A 26,623-nucleotide genomic window follows, 5' to 3' on the forward strand; every position below is an offset into this window, starting at 1 on the left:
AAAAATTTTTTTTCTTCCTCCCCCCCCCCCCCCCCCCCTTCCTCCTACTTCACATACTTGCAGTGTTGGGTTTCATTTAAGTAATGTGATAAAAAATTTGCATTCTCTTGGAATATTGATGTTGAAAAGTTGTTCCATACACAGTAAGTATAGGCAATCACTTTGAGTAACTAGTGAATGCTATTATTTTACCTAAAATTGGAAGCATTTTTTTCTCAGCAGTCTAGATAGTGTCCAAAATGCTTTTGCCATTTCTGTCTGGCAAGAGTACTGTTCCTTACTTTTACATAAATAGTTGGCTAAGTCACCTAAATTCAAATTTCTTACCATTCTCCATTTCTTACTCTTCCAAAGACGCTCATGAATGCATAAATGTGCAACTGAGTAGTCCACCTCTTATGTGAAGCAGGTGGTAAAGATTGTATCATAACCAGCATTGCAGCATTTTCTGCTCTGCGTCTTGTGGTAGGACTAGGTCAAGGGTTTGGTGTTTCTGCACAACCCCTGTGCACAAGTGGAAGAGATCCATGCTACAGCTGCATACCCTTTTTGGCTCTATTACCATTATCAGTGTGTTTCAGAGGATTAGTGCAGACTTAAAGCAGATCTGATCATCTCTGCTTATTTCCCATTGGCTTGGGTCTCAGGGCAGTTTTGGTACATACAAACTAGACTCCTTTCAGAAGACACTCTACGTTGTCCAACCCATAGCAGAGACATAAGGGTCTGAAGCAGTCATTGCTCCTCTGGACAGGTTCACGTCACGTGTGGTACAGATGTTCAGTCCAGGGGACCAGACTAAGTCTTAGAGACAGGTTAACATGGAGGCTTCAGCACCAGCTGCTCCCAAACCCCTCCTGTTGTGACAAACTACTTGCTGATGTAGACAGTGTTTCTTTCAGTGGATTTTGATGATGTGCTATTTTTATCCAGACTGAGATACCTCTGAGGTGGAGGGTGGCAGAGTTCTTGGTAACTGATCCAAGAGTTGGACAGAAGCTGGCTCCAGAAGAGCCCTTCCTGCAGGTCTCTATAATGACAGACCTCCATTAACAGAACTCAGTAACGGGGAACAGCACCCTGAAACTAAACCCTTTAAAACAGGTGTCCTAAATATACCTCTAATAGAAAAAGGGTGCAATTGCTACAAACTGTAATTGCACAAATTGGAGCTAGCAGATGAGAGCTGTGCAACAGAAAAGCATAGATCATGGAAGAGTAGAGGTCCGGCAACAGAAGATGATAAAAGGATAGCTGGCAGGTCGGACAGGAGAGATGAGGTGGAAGTTCTAGAAGTTGTAGAAGCAGCAAAGATGTCGTTTACATGATCATAACGCTGTTGTGCATGCCTAAAAACAAAAGGAAGGACATTTAAACATAATAGCAATGGGGAAGAAGGGATAGTTTTCAGGTAGGTAGTGCCATGGTTGCAGCAACTGCATTACTGAATGAGGAAATGGTATGAACAAGCCGAAAGGCCTTGGCTGACAAATCAACTCCTCCCTGAGGAAATTTGAGGGAAGAGGGGGGATGTTTGTTTAGGAATCTCATATAATTCAAAGAGCAGTATCGATAGTCCCTGGTGGCTTTCCAAGGGATATGTGAATGAATCCTGGAGCTACCTTTTCTTGGGGAATCCCTGCCCATAATTAAAGTTTTATTTTAATTTTACATTAAAATTAAACTTAAGTTTTGAAGACAAGGAAAACCAATTAAACAAACACATTTTAAAGATAAAGTATATTCTTTACAAGGATCTTCAGTTTGAAAGGGAATCACTTGGTAGAAATCCCAGGTATCTGGACACTGCATCGTGTGTCTCGGAAGTCTCTGGTCATCTACAATGTTTAAAACTTTGCAAACTGTTTGGCACACATTTACTTTTTTTTTTTTTCCCTCTTCTGTGACATTTGTTCACTGTTGTTTTTCATCAAAGCCACAAACTTATTTCTTACTCTCTGCGCTCAATGTGCTATGTGCAATTTTTTTTGCAAATGGATCAAGCTATGGGGCCCAGAAACAGTAATTTACTAGTCTTGCCTTTGTTAATGCAAACAGTTGTGTTCATCTGGCAAGGCTTCATCCCAATTTTCCATGCCAAACATTTCCCTCAGAGACCCCTTAGTGACTGTAGCTGGAGGTTTGTTTGCTTAAGTGAAAGACTAAGGGGACAATGTCCTCGAGAAAACATTTTGTAGGAGCTGATTGCTTAAAAAGAGCCTTAGGAAGCTGCCTGTAGCCATCCCCTAATGATGAATGGACAAATGAAAGAGAGTACTGCTTTTATTCATTAGCATCTTTTTCCCATTCTTAAATCTTTTCCCTTTTCTGTTCAGATCTGTATTATATTTTTTAAACAGAATTGTCTTAAGTGAAGAGAGTTACAGATTAAGATAGTGTACAGTGAAAACATTAATCAATAACATGTTCATAACTGCTAGCAACGTTTGCCACAGCAAAAAAATATGCTCTTCAGGTTGAGTTGTTCTAATTTAATAAATGTAGCTGCTTATAAATTGAGAGCAGGCTGACCTTGGAAATTCATATTATAAGGAAGTCACACAGGTATTACTTTCCCTTTTTTAAATTCTCCTAAATTCAAACATGGCTGACAGATGAGATTAAAGATTGCAAATGTTTGTACCTAACACCAGCTAAGCTCTGGGTTGAGGAAACAAACAGCAGTTGGAAAGTTGGTGAGATAAACAGTTCTTCAGTGCATGATTATGGAGAACTGCTCTGTGATGCAAATGTTTCTATTGAAAGAAATTTATAATAAAAGCTGTTTGTAACAGCACTGCTGCAATTTATGCTGAGACATTCTTGTTTCTTTTTAATATTCTGAGGATATGAGACACGGAAACCCTCATCTCATATGGTGACAATCTACGTACACACAGGGATGGGGAATGTTTTCTTGCCAGCTTAGACCATCTTACCAGTTGCCAACAGTGTGTAGAAAGGCTCAGGTCGCAGGAACTTCCTTCCCCTCCTCTGTTAGGGTAGGCTGTCTGGGATCTGCCACGTGTTTGCCGTAGAGTGAGAGCGTGTAACCGGGGTGAACAAGCTGCTACACACACTGCCTGCCTTCTCACAACTGTCCCAGCAGGTTCTCGCTCCGCGCTTAAGGCAGCTCGAAGCTGCTTTCACTGCCCTGATGGAATGGGGTCACCGGAAAGTCGGGTGGGTCATCATGTGGGTAAACGATACTTTTCTTGACATTCTGAGTATTTTGACATTTTAATTAGGGAGAAATGATGCAACACGATGATCTTTCTAAATTGAGTAAAGTGGGTATTTATCTGCTTTGCGTTTGCTTTCAGAAATTCCACCTTCTCCTTCACTTGCCTCATTGTTCTGCAGAAACTTCACAATATACAAACATTGTAGTATTGTGGAGACCGGAATTAATTGTCAGAATCAAATCCAGAGAACAGAAATTCAGAGCACGAGTAATAAAGGTCTTGAGATACATGGCAGATTAATACAGAAATTTTAATTGCAAGGTATCTTGCCTTTTTTTTTTTTTTAATTTCAGTTAGCCTCTTACCATAACAGTAATATCATTTGTATGTGCTAATTTACTTGTAAATGTCACTCTAGAAGACATTCAAGAATATGAATGTGAGTCTGCTCTCAAAAACTGTGATGTCTCATTTTCTCTCCTCTCTAAGGTTTTATTCATGCTCTAATTCTGTTGCTAAATCAGTTAGTGGTGGCTCTTTTTTTTTCCTGCAGAAATTATTTTTTTCTTTAAATTGTTTTCACATAACAAATCAAAACTCTTTGATGAGCACAGATGAGTTTAAGACGTGCTTTTCAGATGTGCAGTGTATTCAGTTATTTTTTTTCTACAAACGACACTGCTAATCTGCTATGCTCTCAGATGAGTGCCTTATTAAAATCTTCAAATTTTATGATGCCCATTAGTAAAAATGTGAAGTAAGAAAATTACCAGTCAAAAATTCCCTGTTACAAAATATACGTTGGTTTATAGCCAGGATTCTGAAATTACAGCATTGTCATTTAGGGACATACCGTAGTAATAAGCAGGCAGTAAGCTAATGTACTTTTAGAAAAAGTTTCTTTCTTTCCTTTCCTCTCATTTCATTTAAAGTTTTTGGTTTTGTACCAGATGAAACATAAAGGTTAAATGTTAACATCTCACTTGAATACACAACAGAGAAAGATGAAGAGGGAGCGTGTTCTGTTGCAACCCCTTGGTTGTCAGTAATGTGTGTGTGTAGATTTCATGAACTCCAAAAGAAGCTTAATTAATTTAATTATTATTATTAAATATTATTATCTCTTTAATTGCTAATCTGTATGTGTGTGTCTAACAAATCCTTTCTTAGCTTATGAATCAATGTAGTAATTTTCAATATTTTGTGTTGATTAACTTCTCATTTTTGTGTAATTAACATGAGCATTTATCTTGCTGGCTTTTTATATGCTCTTTATATGCTTGTATATAGCTCAACAAGGAAACTTAACCTGCCTTATGGCAAAGCAATGGCACCTTCTAAGATAAACCAAACTAGAGTATTGAACTAAGCTTACCGTTTCTTTCTTTTTCTTGCAGAGCTGGAGTGGACCAGAGAAATTACTTGCTTTAGATGAACTGATTGATAGTTGTGAACCAACACAAGTAAAACACATGATGCAAGTGATAGAGCCCCAGTTTCAAAGAGACTTCATTTCCTTGCTCCCAAAAGAGGTGAGAAATACAGGTTAATACTGGACTATGCAATGCATCAGCCACTTTTTAAAAACTGCCATGCTAATTATGGCATTCAGTTTTGCCAATACAGTGATGTAAACTGATGTTAGAGGTCCACAATATGGTACACTGCCATAATATGGCAACTGATTAAACATACTTTTATTCCTTTAGATACCTGGAAATATGGGTGACTCCTTTAAACACAATCCCAGTGTCTTTAGAAATATCTCTGTATCTTAATTGGGCTGATTGTGCTTTTTTTTTTCGAGAACTAATTCTGTTAAGGCATGCACACACAAAAATTTCCTCTGGATGCAAGGCCTTTCTGTACATTATTCTGTAAGTATAAGCATTATTTTTTAATGCTTTATATGTTGGGAGTTTTGTGAATATTATCTTTGAATTTATTTTAAACAAACTGAGCCCTAAAATCTCTACCAAAAAACCCAAAAGTAAACCCAGAAAAGCACTTCTCACTAAGGATGAAGCCAAACCCTAATTAAGCAGATATCTTACAGTAAATCCTTTACTGCAAATCAGATTATGTTGTGTCAGGTTAAAGAGAAACTAAGATTTAGATTTCAGCGTGTGTAACTAAACGCTGTCCACAGAAGAGTAATTCTTGATGTCCTCACAACTAGAACATGAGGATGGACATGAAAGATTATAAACCCAGTTTGCTACAATTATTAAATGAATGTATTTTCGTTAATTTAGAAATGGTACCTCTGACCTTGATTGATTTTAGGGAATCAGAAGTAGTTTTGTTATTTGGATTGGGGAGGAAGTCTGTTTTCTTTTGGCAGATCTACTGCATGTTGGGTTTTCCATGTAAAAATGTTCATGAGGGCTGAAGTCTTTGTAAGTCTTCAGATACTAACACATTCCAAAGCAAGTTCTTAAGAGGTATTCTGGTGTGAGTATGTGGTTGCTGTGTTTGACATGGTCTTACTACTCGAAGACTGTTCTCTATCTCTGTTTCTTGACGTTTTTTCTGGTGTATATCCTGTTTTTGAATACTTAGATGTACAAGACCCTTCTTTCCTTTTATATACTGTTATATCTTCACAAGTTAGGAAGTGTCACAGCCTTCCCTTGCTGGTTAGCATTTGTAAGGGGTTGGAAGCAATTTATGCAACAAGTATTAACTTAGTACACATGTCATGAGATTAGTATTTACAGAAGCACTTCCTGTGGCAGCCGCCTTCATAAATGGAAAGGACACTGGGGGAGGAGAAGAGTTTAGTAAGACCTCTAGATGGTTGCCATGTTTCTAGAGAAGCTGCCCAAAGCAGCCTTACTTCAGAGGCGGAGGAAGGCAGCAAGACTATATTTTGAGAAGACAGAAGATACTTTGCCACTTCTGCATCTATTAAGTCTGGAGATCTAATACAGAATTGATAACAGTAACTCACAGCTTGGTTGTCTTTGCATGATTTAGTGGCAAAACTAATTCAAGTACAACCAGAGATCTACTTATGCTGCAACTAATGATCATGTTATTATTTCAGTTTTAGTGACTTCTTCATAGAAAAGATATGCTATTTAGTTGTAAAACTTTCTTTTTCACTTATGTTTCTTGCCTCTATTGTAAGCTACTTGTGTTTAATTTGTTTATTTTTAGTGTTTTTTCTTGCATCTTGAAACCAGAATACTGTCAAGTGCTTAGCTTTATGAAAGGCTGACTTCACCAGTGAAGGTGACTTAAATAATTTTCACTTCCTAACCCCCAGTCACTGTCACCAAAATGAACTGAGTTAAACGCAAAAACCCGATCAAGCTAACTCCACCATCTCCTCTCTGTTTTGAAGATCATTCTACACCCAGATCTCCTAAGTGATGCTGTCCCCAGCTACTTACGTTGGCTGTGGTAGGGGGTGACGAACTGAGCTGTGGGGGCAAGAGCAAGTTGTTAGGGTCAGTAATTCTGTAAACAGGCTTCCCTGTCAAAGCCAGCATCCTGTGAAAACATGCTCTCGTGAGTTGTCGCTCCACATTAACATCTGTAGTTATCTCCAGTGCTGTTGGATACAATGCAGTGATTTTATGACCTAACCAGAACAAGAAGATGATTTGGACAGGAGGGCTTTTCTTCAAAAACGTTTTCAGCAATGCAAAGACAGTAATTTAATAGCTGAATAACCAAGAAAATATTTGCTTTCCTCCCAAGGAAAGATGCAGTCGAACAATTAATCTGAAATGAATACTCCTGTTTTCTTGCTGAGACTTTAGAAATAATTATTGAAATTACTTGTTTGTGAAAAACAGGTCTAGACACCAATAGATAAGGAGTTTTGCTGAAATCAGCCACAGAAATTTTGTTGGTGCTCTGTGTGTGAGTGAAGAAAAAGGTGAGAGACTGCTTATTATTTGGTATTATTAACACTACTGCAGAGAGTAGTCCTAAATACAGTTGAGTCAAAGGTCAGAACTTTGCTACCTGAAGTTTTCTTCTAACTCGATCCATGAGCTGAGACAAAGGGACGTCATCTTTTATGCGCTGGTAATCTTAAAGTCAACTGTGGGCTCTGTTGACCCTCAATGGCTATTTAGATAAATATAGTCTGAAATAAATGTCATCCATATGTAACCTGTTTTAGAATCAGTTGGCTCACAGGTTTTAATTAACAGCATCTTAGCAACCATCCGTATCTGTATAGGTAGGACAAGTGATATTTAAACAAACTCTGCTGTCAGTTAAGGAACATCCAGGCAAAATGGAAAGGATCTCTTTCATGTTTGAGTCCTGCCGCATGCAGGACTATCTGATGTGTGTTAGGAAACAGTACTTCTTAAGTAATTTTACATACCAGGAATTAAGACAGAAAGTCTAAAAGGACAGGTACAGTTGTTGCTCTTGTAATAGAGAGGAGCCTTACACCAGGTCCTAAATGCTGACTCCCTGAGTAGGGACAGAAGAAAGATTCCTCGGCGTTATGGCCTGGGGTGCATACGGGATCTAATGCATAACTTAAGACAGGTCCCTCAAATGCGGAGTCCCTACGTGCTCAACGTGAGCTGCAGGTGATGACATGCAAACAAGGTGTGTGCAGTCAAAATGCAATCAGTTCTGGTGTACTGATTTTTTATTTCCTGCCTAGTCACTGGCTGGTCTAGGTTACTGAAAGTAAACGTTTCTCACATAATAAGGTCAAAAATCTGCTGAGGTCAGCAGCCTATGGTTATGACTTCTTTACTGAATTTCAGCCTGTGCTGCTTTGAAGGGCAAATTCTATTTATAAACATTATAACTTCAGCTAAAAATTAAATAAAAAATCCTAAACACAAAAGGGTATGTCAAGCAGAAGTAAAAGTGGATGATCTGATTTTGAGTTCCCTGACAACTTCTGCATCCTGTTAGTTACTGACAAAGACCCCACTCTTTCAGCATATAAGTAGTTCTCTGCATCGCTTTTTATCAGTATGTTCTGTCTGCAGTTTTTAGCCATGGAAGGGACTTTCCTGCATCTTACACTTTTATTTTCCATGACTGGGGAGATGCATTGTTGCTGTCAAGTAGAAAAGCTCTGCTTGGTCATCATACCCTTAATGGTAGCTGTCCCTGTATTTCGGATTGCGTTTTAGATGCCTCTGTCCCTGTTTAAGACTTCAGTACCTCTGAAGATGTTTGTGGAGATTTCGGGGGTTTTATCATGGTCGTTACATGGCTCAGCTTAGTCAATTGAGGTCTGAGTGCTCCCAATAACCTTTAATTTTGTCACATGGAAAAGTTCATCTTGTTTATCTTCTGGTGCTCATTGGGATTTCCCATATGTTTTGGTAACGTACTGTGTACAGTATCAAAGTTACATATTCAGTCCTTCTGCATCCCAGTCTGTAAAACTCCAGGTACCACCACTTTAGGAGCGTGTTTGCATTCTAATCAGAAAATGAGCGATACGTATGCTGCATTCCCTACAGCTGCAGAGTGCTTTTGAACTCAAGTGCATGTAGCATTTCTGTATTTAGGCTTACTGAGTGATGTTATTCATCACAACATACTTTCCTATTTGCTCACATGGCGAGTGTTGTACTTTCTAGTTAAACTCTCAAAGTAACTTTCGGTATACTTGTTAGCTAAAATAACAGAGACATTATTTTAGTAATAGTTCTGTTAATGGTTCATAGTAATGTGGATTACATTTTTTAAAAAGAAAATAGTGAATTCAGCTGACATCTACTTTCTTGCAAATACAAGAATCATTTCTGATGTGATCTGTATGGATTTAGTTACTTCAGATAATTGTTATACTTTAATGTGCCCACTGGAATAAACTGTAGCTCCATTAAGTTTCTGAGATTGTTTAATAATTTATTGTTTCAATTTTCTGTATTTCAGCCCCTGATGTGTGATAATACATCGAGTTACTTCACTTTTCCTTTCAAAAGCAATGCAGAAGATAGACTTTATTTTTCTTTTTTACAGCTGGCACTGTATGTGCTGTCATTCCTGGAACCCAGGGACCTTCTGCAGGCAGCCCAGACATGTCGTTACTGGAGAATTCTGGCTGAAGATAATCTTCTCTGGAGAGAGAAATGCAAAGAGGAGGGTAAGGCTGAGCAAAAAGATGGATGTAATGGTCAAAGTGTTGCTGTCGTAAAAAGTGCAGTTCATTTACATAATAAGCTTAAAGTTTTACCATGGCAATTCGTGTGACTTAAATTTACTACTAGTGATGCTTTGAGTTATGTGGTATGTATCTCTGTTGAAAGTAGGAAGCAGAAATAATCCATGGAGTACTAGAAATGAAACTAGAGTTAAGTTTGAACATCCCATTTATAAAGTATACTAGGTGTATGTTTTTAAAATACAATCAGTTTTGCTTTTTAAAGATTATTTTTATTCAGAATACAACCAAAGCAAATAAGAGCTGAGATATAAAAATGGTAGGAGTATAGTCTTGCAGTTTGTAAATAACATGGAGGAAAAACTGTTTCAGTGGTTGGGCAGAAAGGATGCTGTAATTTCATGTCATTTGTAGGAATATTTAACAGAGAAATGGCACATAGTAGGGGGAGAAGGTGCTAACTTGATTGCTTAGAGAGGGACACACAACCCGTAAGCCACATGGATGTTGCCTGCTCGTGTCAAATCCAGAAGATGCAGTGGTTCAGCAGTAGTATGAATGGGCAAAAAAAAGGCTCCCAGGAAAGTAGCCACATATTTGAGCACATGGAGAAGGTAAGCTTTTATTTTTAAGGAGAATTACATGAACAGGGAGTCTGATCTGGGGGGCAGAGCACATGCATGTGATCTCAGTATCCCTCATGGACACAGACAAAACCAGGGACCTGTCCAGGCTGCCTCGGAGTATGGAGACAAGAACTTGTGAGAGGTTGATGCAAAGGCTTTAACAAACATGACAGTGTGAATATCGCTGGCTATTTGTAAAGATACCTAAATTAATTAGTTTTCTTTTGCAATGGAAACCAGGTGTCTAACCTCTTAAATCTTCTCTAACAATTCTCCTCTTAGAAATTTCAGTGAGAATGTATTAAGAGGACAGAATGAGAAAAAAGGAGAAGGTTGAGGGGGGAATGAGCCTACATTTGTGAGCTTAGAAGTAAAAATAAATATGGCCAGGCATGAGAGCGCAGACAATCAAAACCGTATTGTAGACTGGTTAGACTTAGTGAGGCACTCAGTAATATGAAGGAGCAGTTAATTCAAAACTTGCAGATAGAGACACCAGAGAAGGGGCTGAAGGCAGAAGAGTGAAATGCACATACTGGCAAGAGACAAGACTCTTGCTAGTAATGAGATGCAGTAGAGAGAGGAGCTGCATAGAAAAGGGAGATGGGTGAGAGAATTGTAAAAAAAGATACATCTCTAGTAGTGAGGCTAAAACAAAGCACTACCACTTAAGTGTCGGTTCAGAAAGGGCATAGCTATACTTACATTCCAGCCAGGAGAGGACAATGCCAAAAGCACACAGCCTTTCAAATCAAGAAAAGACTTAAAAGCTCGAAGGGTTCCAAAACGAGCATACAAGTGGTTATGGAGTTTGTTGGACAATACCCATTTGAAAAAGGCAGTAATCTGCTACATTGCCTCAGAAAGGGGGATCAAAACCAAGCTAGTAGGTTGCCAGCAAGGAATGATGAACTAGAGCATTTTCAGCCACGATTACCGTAATATTTATGCTTAAACAACAAGGAAAGATGTAGTGTAAAGAGCTGAGGAGCAGGGCGGTGTCAGTGACACACAGTGCAAATATTGGCATGCGGGAGGTTGTTACGTCAGTGCAGTATTTAATGTCAGAGGTCACTGTAAAGGTGTGGGAGGGAGAGAAGTTGTTTTCTTTGGAGTGGCCTCATCTCTCCCCCTCCCCCCTTTTTTTAAAATTCATTTTAGGGATTGATGAACCATTACATATCAAGAGGAGGAAAGTAATAAAACCAGGCTTTATACACAGTCCGTGGAAAAGCGCCTACATTAGACAGCACAGGATTGATACCAACTGGCGGCGAGGAGAACTTAAATCGCCTAAGGTAAGTTTCTGAGCTATGTGCATGGTGCCATGAACAAAATGGGATCAACTCATAGGTTTGTTTTTTTTCTTCGGACAAGCCAGACTATCCCTGCACAAAAAGCAACGTATTGTTACAGAAAAAAAAAAAAAGTATTTTAGCTTACCCTGGGTTTAAATTAATTTCTGAGCACCATATTAACAAATCAAAATGTGATTCTTCATGCAGCAGAATTCTTTCACTGCTGTTCTAAAAACTTCTGTGCAATTTCTTGAATTCCTATAAATATGCCAATCTCTTTGAGACAGATAATCTCAGAAACTTTCTTGGAAATACTTATATTTAAAATTAAACATACACACACATATATATGTAAATATGTATATGTATGTATGTATTTGTAGAGCTGGGCCATGTTGCTACATAAAAATGCTTCACAAGTATTCTGTGATCATTTCATGCTTTATACATACTCTTCTAAATTTAGCAGCACAAGACAACAACTTCATTCCATGTTAAGATTCTTTTTGTTAAAATACTAAACTTCTTTAATGACACTGATATGCTACGGTTGCGTCTTTTCCAATATGAAGATATGAAGCAATACTTCAAACCTTTTGTAAAATAAAATAGCAACTGTCTAATCAAACCTGGTATTGAACAAGCAGAAACATGAACAAAACACATATTCATAGCCTTTTAAGGTTTTAAGGCAATTTGCCTGTTTTCTTGATTACTGTACCACAAAATAATAAAAATAAGAACAAGAAAAAATCCCGTGGAAAACCTATGGCTATATCCCACTGTTTATTTGGCCGTGACTTACGTACATCTCTGGCAACGGCTCTGTATTTCTTGCCTCGATACGCCACATCAACTTGTCTTGGAATTATTATTAAAATTACAGCCTCAGGCATTATCCAAATGCCCATTTCATTTCGATGAACATCTTGAAAAGTGTTCAGCTATCTTAAAATATTCCTCATCCTATGTATTCTGATAAGGATTTCTTTGCTGTATTGCAGTACAGTGTACTGAATTGCAGTTTTTCCCAAATCAAGCATTGAAAATCCCACCTCTATAAAGCACCATCCAATCCACACTTCCAGCACATTAAATTATTGCTTTTGTTTGTATTTAATCGAGTTAATGGTTTTCTATTTTTTTTACTTTGGTGCTGCCTGGCATTTCACAGATTACAATGCTTGGCTGGTAAGGAAAAAAAATAGATATAGTCAGCCTTGACCACTGAAATGCAAATAAGCAGCAAATAATACAACCCCATCCTTTTTGTTCAAGATTGAAACAACTCTTAAAAGGTAAAAACGTAACTCAGCTGAAAAATAAAGAGATGGAATAACTGCAGAGGAATTGAGCAATGTCCAGTTACTAATTCAGCCTACTTTTATGAGTGATTTTTCCTAGTACTTTCAGGAGACTTGCAGTAATTGTGGCGTGCTTGCTAAGCAATGCTGTGCACACTCCACAGAGGAAGGAAAATACCTTCTTTGGTCCCAGCCAGCAGTAAATTAGACCTGACACACGGGATTAAGGGGCCTTACTGTTATTGAAGCAACTCCAGCATTTTATAATTTATGAATCAGAAGAGCACTTTGTTTCTCTGGCTTCTCTCTAATCTCCTGTGTTAAATTGTGACTGTACGTTTTTATGTTCTTTATTGTCAGGTGCTCAAAGGCCATGATGACCACGTGATCACATGCCTTCAGTTCTGTGGGAACCGAATAGTGAGTGGCTCTGATGACAACACACTGAAAGTGTGGTCAGCAGTTACAGGCAAGGTAAGTCAGTTATTCTGCTGAATTCCTTAGGAAATGAGCTACAGGTAGAGCACCGGTATGTCAAAAAAGCTGCTGTGCCATCAGACCGAACTGCAGGGTGGTCCTTAGTGCCATCTGGTGCAAAAATCGGAAAAAGTACCGGTAAACATTTGGGTCATTGTGATGGGTTGACCCTGCCTGGACGCCAGGTGCCCACCAAAGCTGTTCTATCACTCCCCCATCCTCAGCTGGACAGGGGAGAGAAAAATATAACAAAAGGCTCGTGGGTCGAGATAAGGACAGGAGAGATCATTCACCAATTACCATCATGGGCAAAACAGACTCAGTTTGGGAAAATTAACTCAATTTATTACAAATCAACCAGAGTAAGGTAATGAGAAATAAAACCAAATCTCAGAACACCTTCCCTCCACCCCTCCCTTCTTCCTGCGCACAACTTCACTCCCGGATTTCTCTACCAAACCCCCCCAGCAGCACAGGGGGATGGGGATGAGGTTTACAGTCATTTCATCACACATTATTTTCTGCTGCTTCATCCTCCGCAGGGGGAGGGCTCATCACACTCTTCCCCTGCTCCAGCGTGGGGTCCCACCCACGGGAGACAGTCCTCCACAAACTTCTCCAACATGGGCCCTTCCCATGGGCTGCAGTTCTTCACGAACTGCTCCAGCATGGGTCCTTTCCACCGTGTGCAGTCCTTCAGGAGCACAGTGCTCCAGCATGGGTCCCCCACGGGGTCACAAGTCCCGCCAGAAAACCTGCTCCGTGGGCTCCTCTCTCCACAGATCCACAGGTCCTGCCAGGAGCCTGCTCCAGCACGGGGTTCCCACGGCGTCACAGCCTCCTTCGGGAACCCACCTGCTCCGGCGTGGGGTCCTCCACGGGCTGCAGGTGGATAGCTGCTCCACCGTGGACCTCCCTGGACTGCAGGGGGACAGCCTGGCTCACCAGGGTCTTCACCACGGGCTGCAGGGGAATGTCCGCTCCGGCGCCTGGAGCACCTCCTCCCCCTCCTTCACTGACCTTGGTGTCCGCAGGGTTGTTTCTCTTACATGTTCTCACTCCTCTCTCCGGCAGCTGTTTCTCTCTTTCCCAACTTTTTTTTTTCCTTCTTAAAAATGTTATCACAGAGGCGTTACCACTATCACTGATTGGCTCAGCCTTGGCTGGCGGCGGGTCCGTCTTAGAGCCGGCTGGTATGGGCTCTCTCGAACACAGGGGAAGCTTCCACCAGCTTCTTACAGAAGCCACCCCTGTAACCCGCCCCCCGCTACCAAAACCTTGCCACACAAAACCAATACAGTCATCTTTTCCCACACAGAAACTAGTCTAGTTCAAAAAAGTCACCTTGATGTGAAATTGCAATGCTGCTCATGTTACCACTGGCACATATCCTTGTTCTCTTGGCAATTCTGCTATTCTTGTGTAGTCGTTTGTGACGTGGATTCTAAAGAATTTGGACAGATACTTTGCTTTATCTTCCTTAAAGCTTAATTTAGCCTGCTTTTACCCCTCTGGATCTCCCTTTTTCACTTGTCTTCTAGCATTCTTTCTGTTGTTTCCAAGTTATTGAAATGGGTTGTTCATTTTACTGGCTCTGATTTCAAATACAGAGTTTGTTTTTCTTTCTAAGCTACTATATTGCTGAGCCACCAAAAAAAAAAAAAAGTAACTTGCTTTAGGTTTAAATATTTCCTATTAAATTAGATCCAGCTCAGGCAGGAATTTAATAAGCTTCAATAATTTAATTTTGGCTTAGAGAAGCAAAACAATATGTGCAATCAAAAAGACAGTACTGAACATTTCGCTCATGTTAGAACATCACAGCTACTCAGCATACAGATTTTTTGTTTTAAGGTGACTGACTGACCGTGCTCTAAAGATACAGAAAAGGCCCCAGGGAAACAGTACTTTTCCCTTGTAGACTAGCATTGTGTGTACTTGGCTTTGTTTTAATGATACAGTTACATGAACAACAGGACAGCTATTGAGGATAATGTGTTTAAGAGGTAGAAGGTATCCACTTTATAATGTTGAAGCTGAATGGATAAAGCATTTGTCTTTGCATGCCTAGAAGATCCTTGATGGGATTGTAAATACTACTGTGGGGAAGAATAAAATTAAAAGCAATAGGCAGCCTCACCCTGCCTCTGTTGGCTTCCCTACAACAAACTGTCTAATGAAGGAACCCATATTGAAATTTACATTTTTTAATTGAAAAGGGCAGCCTAAACTCAAATGAAAAATACTTTCTTTGTACATACCACCGTCTCAAAAGCAAAATGTTCCTTTAAATATATAAAATTGATCATAGTAGCATGACTTAACAATTCCTGTTCAGTAATTTTTTGAAAGTAATTACAAATCCTAGTGTGACTATTTACCCCAAACCTTTAAGAGAGCCAGAAATTATATATGAAAGATGGAAGAGTGCTATATCAGCCTCCATGCTTACTGATGCTGAAGAATTAATAAAATAAAAAAAACCTAAAGGTTGGTTTGTGCAAATGAACATGACTAAATAATTCCCTTGACAGATGTAAAGCCCAAAATAAGGATTCTGTGTTCTTACTGCTTTAGAAGGATGATTTCTTAAAATATGAGCAAATCAGTTGAAATTTTAAAAAAAAAGGGAACTGTAAAAGTGAGTAACAGCTCTGAACTGAAAAAAGATGGGATTTGATAGCAGTGAACTAAGCTAGGAGCCAGGAATTGCAGAAGACTGGTAAAAAATGTTAAAGAACAGGAAATCTATGTACAGCAAAAAAGCAAAGGCATTTTCAAGGATGTTAGAAAGAACAGGACATTAACAACAGAAATTAGTATACTATCACTGATGCAGAAAAAATATTTATTTGGGGAGAAAATTCATGTGATGGAGATACAGCATGCAGTAATAACAGAACATTTCAGCAGAAGCTCACAAGGATGTTCAAAAACAACTACCAAAGTTATGTTTTTTCTTATTACAGCTGATCCAGATAATCTGTATTTGATGATTTTTTCCTAAAGTAACCTGTGGGGTAAAATTGGTATTTCTTCAGAAGGTATGAGCACAAGGAGAAGATCCAAAGAATGGCCAGAAAGCTAAAATTTGTCAATAATTAAATTCAGTAAACTGAAAGACTGGGTAGTTAGGATACGTTATCTCAGATAAAAAATATTGGACTACAACAAGAGGAGTCAACTAACAGTTAAAGGAAGGCCACGGCAATTAATGCCACTTGGCATTAGATTACAGAAGAAGAGATCATCAAACTGTCTTGACCTCTTTTCTTGTGCAGTTACAGGTTTGAATGATAAAAATAATCATGCAGAAATAGATGGCTATGTGCACTGTAAGGCTGTATCCCCATGACACCACTGAAGAAAATAGACCAATGCAAAAAACAACGTGGCATATATTTAAATGGGTTAGAAAGTGGGTAATTATAGAGATCATGTTGTTAATGTAAATGAAGAATCTTCATGGAGTATCTTTCTAGAGGGGTCTTGCAAGGATCTCTTCTTGTCAGTGCTAATTAGCACTTATTGCTGCCTGGTGAGAAAGCTTATATAGTCGTTACTTGTAAAGAGTACAGACTGAGAGACAGAGACAAGTCATTGTTGCAGAGTGACAGAGGTTTTATAGAAGTAGGTATGAGCAATCACTTGTCTCTACATGGTGAGAAATCATGTCGTACATTTGGGATCAAAGAAGGTAGGCTGTGCTTATGTAGTGTGCGATTCTCTGCTGGGTAACAGTAAAGTGAAAAAGGTTTGAAACGTGATTTTGCAGTATTGATGCTGTAGCTATGGCTCACAGAATGCAATATTTCTTGCATAAACAGAAAACTACAATAAGAGTATATGGTTTACAGATTGGTGGTAAAACTACTAAGTGAATGCTTTCTCCAGTTCTAATACTCACGCTTCAAAAAGCTGTTGGAAAACCTGCAGTGACTCAGAAAAATGCCAGGAAAATGACTCAAGGCTGCAAAACATGCCATGTATTGAGAAATTTGGAAAGACAGTTTAGTTTATCAAGGGGAAGATTGCAGGGAAAATTCCTTATAGTCGAAGTACTGACAATGCAGAGAGAAATTTGATGACTGTTTTCTAAAACGTGGGATTTTTTAGTTCAATCACAAAGCAGTCTCCAGGGGTCTTCTGGCTCTTGCTATGAGAGACTACTGTTACCTCCTAGATTACTTCAGTTTCCATTCAACTCTGTCAACAGGGTAACTAAGCAAAATATTTCTTTTCAGTGTTTGAGAACATTGGTTGGGCACACAGGCGGAGTCTGGTCATCACAGATGAGGGACAATATCATCATCAGTGGATCTACAGACCGAACGTTGAAAGTCTGGAACGCTGAGACCGGAGAGTGCATACACACCTTGTACGGACACACCTCCACGGTGCGTTGCATGCATCTCCATGAGAAAAGGTAAGGCTTTGTCTAAAGCTACAGCCACAGTTTGGCTTGTAATTTACACCTATGTTCACAGAAGATGATTGTTAAACTTGGGTACCTCATCCAACATTGAGTGAAATACAAACCAGACAAAGCATTCAAACTAAACTACATAAATCAACACAAGGGAGGAGATGATTAATAGAAGCAAAAGCATAAGAGTACTAATTAAAGAACAGAAAATTGAGTCATGTACTTTATAAAGTCACATTCTACATTATTTCAAAACTAATTCTTTGTTGTGCTGTGATCCAGTCTCCCACGCTGAATAATTTCTCCTTTTTGTCAATGCTACAAACTTTTACTCATTTTACAGAATGACTTTTTAAGTACCGTCACTGCAGTATTTTATTTAAATATTAACTGATCATATCATAGTTTCTGCAATAGTAAACCATGTCTTGATTCAACGAACACTGGCAAAGCTGTTTTACTTGGCTGTGGTAATGAGCTGTTGACAGAGTGCCTGTTGGTTGTATTTCTTCTCTTTTGAAGAATGATGAGGTTTTTTCTTTGTCAATGCCATTAATATTAATTCCTTCTCATTTCTGTTCTTGCCTAAAAAAGCTTTTAAAAGTATAAACTGAAAAAAATCAAGCAGACTAACTTTCACTAAAAGTAAAACTTCTAAAGATCTTCTTTGTTTAGTTGTTAGAATTAGTTAACTCAGTCATTAGAACAGAATGCTCATAGCACTGGGTGAAGCTCAGCATATTCATAAGCTTTCATAGATAGATACAACAGTCCACATAATTTCTCATGACATTGTTTTGCTGTTCAGGAATGAAGTGCCTTTTTAAATACTGATTGCTAATTATATCAAATAGGCAGATCCTGAGGAGGTAAGTAGAGTAAGGAAGAAAAACACTCAAGTCATTTGCCACCCTAATGAAATGTCATGCCAAACTCGATCTTTGGCAGCTAGTGGACTAATGCTATCTAATGTCCCAAATTAAAACTTTTAACTGATTTATACCCAAGTCTAATTGTTTTTAACAAATACTTTAATGTCATATCCTAAGTACAGGAGGGGTTTTCTTGTTCCTCCAGAGTGGTCAGTGGGTCTCGAGATGCTACACTGAGAGTTTGGGACATAGAGACGGGCCAGTGTTTACACGTGCTGATGGGCCACGTAGCTGCAGTTCGGTGTGTTCAGTATGACGGCAGAAGGGTTGTAAGTGGTGCATATGATTTTATGGTCAAAGTGTGGGATCCAGAGACAGAGACCTGTCTGCACACACTGCAAGGGCATACTAACAGAGTCTACTCATTACAGGTACGTGATTTTCATCTGCCACTTTAGTTTCCTTAAGTAACATTTAAAGTCAGTTTATTTCACCTTGTTTATTAAATTGTGGGTACCTACTCCAGAATTATACAGGCCACAAGAATATAAAGGCATCTGTGGTAGTCCCCTCTTTCTAAATTAAGACAACATATAACTAGTGTAACGAAATGAAACAGAGAATTTTTTAGAGGAGCTTTTTTTTTTTAAAGCACCCAGTACAATAAAGCTCAAATCTCCATAACAGCAAGTTAAGTAGTTTTGTGGGTTGCTGGGTTGTTTGGTTGGGGGTTTTTTTGAAATCTTGCATGTATTTTGGAGCTATGTTTTTGCTTTCCCCAAAGAAATTCTAAACCTACTGTTTTAAATAAATCAGATGCTATAGTAATTGAAAATGTGCCAAAACCCCCATGGGATTAATGTTCTGAATTATGCAGATCTGTTTATCCTTATTTTGTAGTCCCATCTTCCAGTTCCAAACTGTAATTCACAGTAAGGCTGAATCTAAAATTTTAATGTTCTGATGTAAATCTCCAGCCTTCTGCTTCCTCTTCTCTGACTAGAGGCCAGATCTACAACTGTGAGGCTTTGTCAGCAGAGACATGTTATTGTAGATGCAGGTTATTATGGTACTGCTCTGTGGCATGGCTCTATTGCCTACCAGTCATGTGAACTGCTCATCAGAACTAAGCTAGCAAAGATACACACAGACCTCATGTAGGCTATTCTTACTTTTCCTAACCCAAAAGATCATCTTGTTCATTTATAGAGTCAAAGCATCACTTCCAGGCATTGAAAGGCGAAAGAAATTAATTTCATGCTTGTGCCTGTTCTCACCACAATCTGGCAGAACTTGAAAAAGAAATTAACAAAGACAGTTCAAAATTGGGAAATTGTATTTGGCATGTAACTACTCTAGTTTGTGGCTCAGAAAGTGAAGCTCAGTGCTAGAGACATTTTTCATGGAGTGTATCTTTCATAAGGTGTATCTTGTCATAATAGATTAAATGTGGAAAAAATACCTAATTGGTTTCCTTTCCCAAAATATGTAGTAAAATTTATCAAAAATCTCCAGCCCTTCTCTTACATTCACATGCTGGGGAGTACTCTCTAGACAAGCAGCAAGCAAGTTGAAAATGCTGTACCCTACCTACCTGTCTCGTAAAAATATTCCAAATGTTGTATTTCATCTAGGGCAGTTTGGGAACAGTGTATGTTACTCTGCCTTCTCTTCACCAGTGCCTCTTGTTTTGGCTTGTGAATATTCATGTCTTGCTCTGATACTGTAGTAATAATGGATCAAAAAATTGGGGTTATGTTACACACCAATACTATTTACACCCTGTAAATGGAGTTTGGCATTCTGAAACAAATTTCTGGGGGACAGGAAGCTACCGGTGCTTACAGTTTTAGGACAGAAAGATTCTTTAAAATTGCATGGTGAGCTCCTGCCCTTTGGCCTGAAACAGCCCCAAACAGCAGAACTCCCATAAATACTATAATCAGGCTGAATAACCAGCCTGTCCTCCCTGTCCCCACTCCATGGCAGGTTCTATTATACCCCAGTATTTCCCCATTTGTAGACCCCCTAGCATTTTTCAGAGATCCTTATGTGGCAGTTGAAGACTACTGACCGTGTTGAGTTTTCTTCCTCTTTCTTAGCTCCTGTTGAAGCAATCCACAGATCCTCAGGGTTCATGGATAACAGCTCAACCACTGATCCAAACTCTTGTCTGACTGTAGCAATATCAGAGTAAAGTTTGTCTTGATGCCCAGCCTGAAAGCTCTCTTTCTGAATACCTTATGTACCTGGAATACAATTAATCTGTAGGAAAGGGGGAAAGAATTCAAAATTTGTTACGTCAATCCGGTTTAGTTCTGTTTAGGAAAGAAAAACATTCTGTAGTGTTTCCATCCAACAAGTCTGCTGGGCTTAGCACTCCTTGTCCTTTTGTCTGAACTCAAATTAGTTCACATCCTCTTTTGAAAGCAGGGTGCCCAAAACAGGATGCAAAATTCCAGTCAAAGTCTTACCAATGCTTACTACAAGTGAAAAGTTATGTTATATGTCTTACACAGCAGATGCCTATTTCAGATATCAGAGCATCTTTTCTTAGTTTATTTTCACCAGAAATGCAATGCATACAGCAGATAAGCAGTCTGTATAAGCCAGCTGCTCTCTACAGTCTTTTGAACCTGGGTACCATGCTCAACCATGTTTGACTGTAGAGATCTATGATGTTAGTTTTCTGTAGGTTTTATAAAAAGAAGCAGTCTCAGATAGTTCAGTTCCCTTAACTAGGTTCATTCTTTGCCATTATTAGATACCGGTCAGTCCACATGGACAAGTAGTGTCGGATGGTCCTAGCTATAACGAAGACTCCTGCCCATCCTGCATTCTCCCAGGCTGCAGCTGTACCTTCATTCATTCCCTGCCAAGCTCAGACCTTCACAATTTTCTCTTGACTTTTACACTCTTTGCTTTGGGTCAGTTCTACCATTTCAAATGTCACCCAAAGCCTAATGAAAATACTAAATGCCAGACACCCCCCTGGAACTCTTTCTGATATCTCTAATAATGCTGTGAACAAAGTTCTGAACTGGATAGTATCTCTGTCTCAAATTTGCCTCCCTCTTTGTGAATATACAACCGAGGCATCTGCTGATTCACATGGCTTTTTACTCTGTCACAGAAAAAAAATCATATTAGTTAGGATAATTTTCCCACAAATCTATGTTTGCTGCTACTTACTGCATTGCTAAGGGCTTACAACTAGATTGATTATTTGTTAGTTCCCTCTAGAAATTGAAGTTAGGCTGACCGATCCATAATTCCCCATCTCCCATCATCATCTCCTTCAATAAAGAAAGGAACTGTATTTGCCATCTGAAACTTGTCTGTCTTCCATGGGTTCTCAAAAATAGCAGCAGATGTCTCTGAGTTGCCTGAAAACAACTTGCCTTATCTGGGTTTTTTTTCCCCATTCTAGCAAAAGCTTGTACTCAGTTGTCAGCAGTGTTAGTGCTGTGAGCCTACACTCAGACAGCTGAGGACTGAAGCAAAAAAAAAAAGCTAAATAGCTGGCCTCACTTGGTGTTTCCTTCCCACTGAGCGTAAATAAGCTTTTTTATTTTGGCCTTCCTCTTGTTTGGTTTTGTTTGTTTGGCATTTTTTACAGAAATGTTTTATCATCCTTAACAGCTCTTGGTAGTTTTATCTTGTTTCGTGCCCTGCCTTTCTGATTTTGTCCCCGTGTGCTCTTTTAAACACCTCTATTGATCTAGTTTCTACTTTTTGTACAATTCCTTGTGCTTTAGCCAAGTGGGTCTTAGTAATTTACTACACTTCCTATCTTTCCTTCACACAAGGGTAGTTTGTGTCTTTAAGAAGGTGCCAACTCTCCTGAACTCTTCTTCCCCTCAGAGAATAGACATATAAAAACCTCATGGGAAGGAAGTCTCAATTTATTAAAGTATTCCTCCTTGAGGCCCACTGGTTTTATTCTACTACTCTTTTCCCTTCCTTTTTTGAGCATTCTGAACTCTCGTGTCATTGTCACTATCATTTAAGTTACTTTCCACCTTTATATTCTCTACATGTTCAGTCCTCTTGGTCAAAAGTGTCTCATTTCTCTTACATGTTCACGTTCTACATATTTTTATTTTATATATAATATATGCCCAGAAAAATCCAAGAATTTGGACATGTTAGCCTGTATGCCTTTCCCTACAGTGACTAAGAAGTTAAAGTTCCTTACTACACACAATCAGGATTATAAAATGCCTAAACCTAGCATTTTTCAATTACATTCCTTCCATTTTCCTATGTTTTGTCTTTTTGTGTAGATGATTCTGGATTAATGTTGTGCCCTTCTCCAGCTTAAAGTCCCTCTGTCTTGTGAAAAGCAGGTTTAGCTTGTTAATGTCTTAGGAAAGCTTCATTCTTACTGTTGCACACTGCAGTATAGTCAGGATTCTGTTGTCTTTAAAGGAGCTGTATTACATTTAAAAGATCAGCGGTTGAGTCTTTCTCCTCGAACCATGTACCTCATAGCCCGTGTCTACAACAGGAGATTACACTGACCATGAATCGCCTGCTCTGGTATCAAACGTGGCCATCTCTCCTTAGACTGAATTATTACTTTGTGATGAGGTTTCCAAATACATATAGCATTTAACGTTGCATTCAGTGAATTAAACGCTTAACAGCCTTCTTCGTAGGATTGTAATTAATTGTTTGTAATAGACGTACCTTTCTTGTAGTTTGATGGTATCCATGTGGTGAGTGGATCTCTTGACACTTCCATCCGAGTTTGGGATGTGGAGACAGGCAACTGCATTCACACGCTAACAGGCCACCAGTCTCTCACGAGTGGAATGGAACTCAAGGACAATATACTTGTGTCTGGGAATGCCGATTCTACAGTCAAAATCTGGGACATTAAAACAGGACAATGTTTACAGACATTGCAAGGTGAGCTTAAACTACCTTCACGTAAATCAAGCTGCCTGCAGTAATCTATGCTTGCAGATTCTACATAAAAAAACCCTTTAAAATAATTACATACAAAGAAACAAGCATGGACCACTTACAACTTAAATAGTTTTCTGATGACATCTGTATGATCTTTCTCTGAATTAGAAGAACAAAATGTATTTAATCTAATCTATTCAAATCACTTGCCTATTATGAAAGGCAGATGGTCTGGACTGATAGCAATTTGCTATGGTTATATTAGCCTAATAAGCCACAGAAATATGTAGGAAATGACATCTCAAAACAGTCAGTCAACGTATTTATTTAGGGTCACTTGGATGTTTCAAAGTCTACTGATTAATTGGATCGGGAGGCAAAGTACACTGTCTGTTGCAATAAATCAAGAGCAATGAGTGGAAGATGTTTTCTTTATTTCAGTAAGAAGAATGATTTTTGTTTCCATTTTGACAGTTGCCACTCAGGCATTGTGCACACAAACACATTGCTTTGTTTCTCCCCACAAAAAAGGTCTTACATCATTCCTATATATCATATGCAGCATCGCTGGCTGGAGCAGAAAATTAAATTTCCTTATAAAGCAGACTCTGCTGTTTTAACAGTATATATTTATACGTCAATATATAACTGTCAATATTTACTGATAGAATAATCTCATAATAACACTTCAAAGGGACTTGGAGACAAACGCAGCAGTTATCTCATTCTGGACGGTTAAGTTCATTTTCATGAATATCAAAGTGCACACTTGCCCTACTGCTTGTATACAACAAAACGAGATCACTGTAACACAGAAGGAAATATTGGGGAATTTTTCTATACCCGTATTATTCACTTTTTGAAAGCACAGCAAGGCTTCTGTACCTTTTAATGTACAAAAACTGAGTTAACACATCTAATAGATAGAAACGGCTGTATGCAAATAGCTAGGTATTTATTCTATATGCAGTGGTGTCTGACATTGCTTTCTAATTACAAATAAAATCGTTTTGGTTTACTGTTACAGGTCCCAACAAGCATCAGAGTGCTGTGACCTGTTTACAGTTCAACAAGAACTTTGTAATTACCAGCTCAGATGATGGGACTGTAAAACTTTGGGACTTGAAAACGGGTGAATTTATCCGAAATCTAGTCACATTGGAGAGCGGGGGAAGTGGAGGCGTTGTGTGGCGGATCAGAGCTTCTAACACAAAGCTAGTGTGTGCGGTTGGGAGCCGCAACGGGACTGAGGAAACAAAGCTGCTGGTGTTGGACTTTGATGTGGATATGAAATGAAGGGCAGAAAGATGAATTTGTCCAAACGTGGACGATGTTCTCCTTTCCCTCCCCCTGAAAAAAAAAAAGAAAAAAAGAGAAAAAAAGAAAAAGGAAAAAAAATCCCTTGTCCTTGGTGGTGCAGGATGTTGGCTTGGGGCAACAGATCCTAAAGACCTACAGACTACGAAGGAGAAGACAAAGATGACAAACTATAACTGACAAGAGAGGCGTTTGCTGTCTCGTCACATAAAAAGGCTACACTTTTGACCGGGACAGCTTTGCAAAAATACGACTTTTGAAATGAAACCAGGTGCAATTATTTCTTTACTTTCCTCCAACTGCTCCTTGAGCAATTTGGAGGTGAAAAAAAAATTGTTACAGTTCTTGTTAACAGGTTATTTTACCACAAAGATCTTGAAAGAAGCTGCACAGGTGAGCCTGCTCGTGCACCCCTGGGCCACACTGGGTCCCGGCAGCCCCTCTGAGCAACATGCTGTCCCTTAGCTCCGCTCTGAGCAGGGGGTTGGACCGGACAACCTCCAGAGGTCCCTTCCAACCTCTACAAGCAGTCACTGGTTGACTTTCAAAAACTAGAGAGCATCTGCAATGAAGAAAAAAACAAAAAAAAGAACAAAAACAAAGAGTCCATTCCTGGTGTGGAAAAGCTAAAATATTACTGTGAATTGTTTTGTACAGTTTTATCAGAGCTTTTTCTTTTTTTTCTTTTATTCCTCTTTTTTTTGCCAACCATTGCCAATGTCAATCACAGTATTAGCCTCTGTTTAATCTATTTACTGTTGCTTCCATCTACACTCTTCAACGCATAAGTTGCTCTGAGGTGGCAAGTTGTCCTGGGTTTTGAGAGTCCTCTGATGGATTTAATTCGCAATGCTGGTGCTAGAAGTAGGTCTTCAATTACGGGATTGTTGTCCCACCCCTGTACTGTATTCCCAGTGGCCAAACTTATTTATGCTGCTAAATGAAAGAAAGAAAAGCAAATTATTTTTTTTTATTTTTTTTTTTCTGCTGTGACGTTTTAGTCCCAGACTGAATTCCAAATTTGCTCTAGTTTGGTTACAGAAAAAGACTTTTTGCCACTGAAACTTGAGCCAACTGTGCCTCTAAGAGGCTGAGAGTGGAAGAGTTTCAGACAATTAAGAGTGAAGTTTGCCTGCAAATAAAGAATTGAGTGTGTGTGCAAAGCTTATTTTCTTTTTTCTGGGCAAAAATTAAAACACATTCCTTAGAACAAAGCTATTGCAGCCTGTTCTGTGGGGAAATTTTTCTTTGTGAGGGCTGTGGTGAATGGAATGAACATACATTAAAAAAACTGACAAAATTTTTAAAAAATATTATAAAATACAAAAATTAAAATAAAGTTGCTGGTCAGTCTTAGTGTTTTACAGTATTTGAGAAAAAAAACAAACAACTGTTACAGTTATTGCTGGGAGGAACTGACAGAGCAAAAACTTACGTTTTTGTAAAGATGTCACACGCAAACAAAATGAGAAACGGAAGAGTCAAATGGTTTGCCTCATTCTCCAAGAGCCACAACTCAAGCTGAACTGTGAAAGTGGTTTAACACTGTATCCTAGGCGATCTTTTTTCCTCCTTTTTTTTTTGTTTTATTTATAGTCTGATTTAAAACAATCAGATTCCAGTTGGTTAATTTTAGTTATGTAACAACCTGACATGATGGAGGAAAACAACCTTTAAAGGGATTGTGTCTATGGTTTGATTCACTTAGAAATTTTATTTTCTTATAACTTAAGTGCAATAAAATGTGTTTTTTCATGTTAGTATGTCTTTTTTTTCCCCCCTCCTCTTTCTTGTTGTTAATTTAATATCATACATCCTACGAAGGGTAAAGCAGGTCAAGTTGCTCAGCTTACTGGTAGGTGCTAAAATATGTCGCAGGACTTTTTATGTAACCCTTCCACAAACAGGTGCGCAAGTGTCCTCTCCTTCAGTTGCCATATAGGATTTGTCACATGGGCTTCAACAAACATGCAGGAAAGCCATTAGCTTCCTATCGCTAAGAATGTGTCAGGATTTGAGTCCGGAGGGAGTCAGCTATAAAAAGCTGCTCAAGTACTTAAAACTTCTTCTGATAGCATCTTGTTACTGCATCTTAAAT

The 26,623-nt window shown here is 38.8% G+C and overlaps 1 protein-coding gene across 2 annotated transcripts in view; it reads left to right on the forward strand.

Annotated features, from left to right (window-relative positions):
- Positions 1 to 26,285, forward strand: part of FBXW7 (F-box and WD repeat domain containing 7, E3 ubiquitin protein ligase) — a 106,660-nt gene extending 80,375 nt beyond the window's left edge. For both annotated transcript variants that reach the window (XM_010586134.1, XM_010586135.1), the window contains 8 exons: positions 4,583 to 4,717; positions 9,150 to 9,273; positions 11,079 to 11,215; positions 12,880 to 12,993; positions 17,241 to 17,422; positions 18,500 to 18,725; positions 22,998 to 23,208; positions 24,236 to 26,285. In XM_010586134.1, coding sequence (XP_010584436.1) covers positions 4,583 to 4,717; positions 9,150 to 9,273; positions 11,079 to 11,215; positions 12,880 to 12,993; positions 17,241 to 17,422; positions 18,500 to 18,725; positions 22,998 to 23,208; positions 24,236 to 24,504 — 1,398 coding nt within the window. In that variant the 3' untranslated portion in view covers positions 24,505 to 26,285. The remainder of the gene's footprint in view (positions 1 to 4,582; positions 4,718 to 9,149; positions 9,274 to 11,078; positions 11,216 to 12,879; positions 12,994 to 17,240; positions 17,423 to 18,499; positions 18,726 to 22,997; positions 23,209 to 24,235) is intronic.
- Positions 26,286 to 26,623: the final 338 nt, after the last annotated feature.

This window comes from Haliaeetus leucocephalus, unplaced genomic scaffold (assembly GCF_000737465.1).
Source record: "Haliaeetus leucocephalus isolate CR32 unplaced genomic scaffold, Haliaeetus_leucocephalus-4.0 Scaffold140, whole genome shotgun sequence".
Taxonomy (NCBI): Eukaryota; Metazoa; Chordata; class Aves; order Accipitriformes; family Accipitridae; genus Haliaeetus; species Haliaeetus leucocephalus.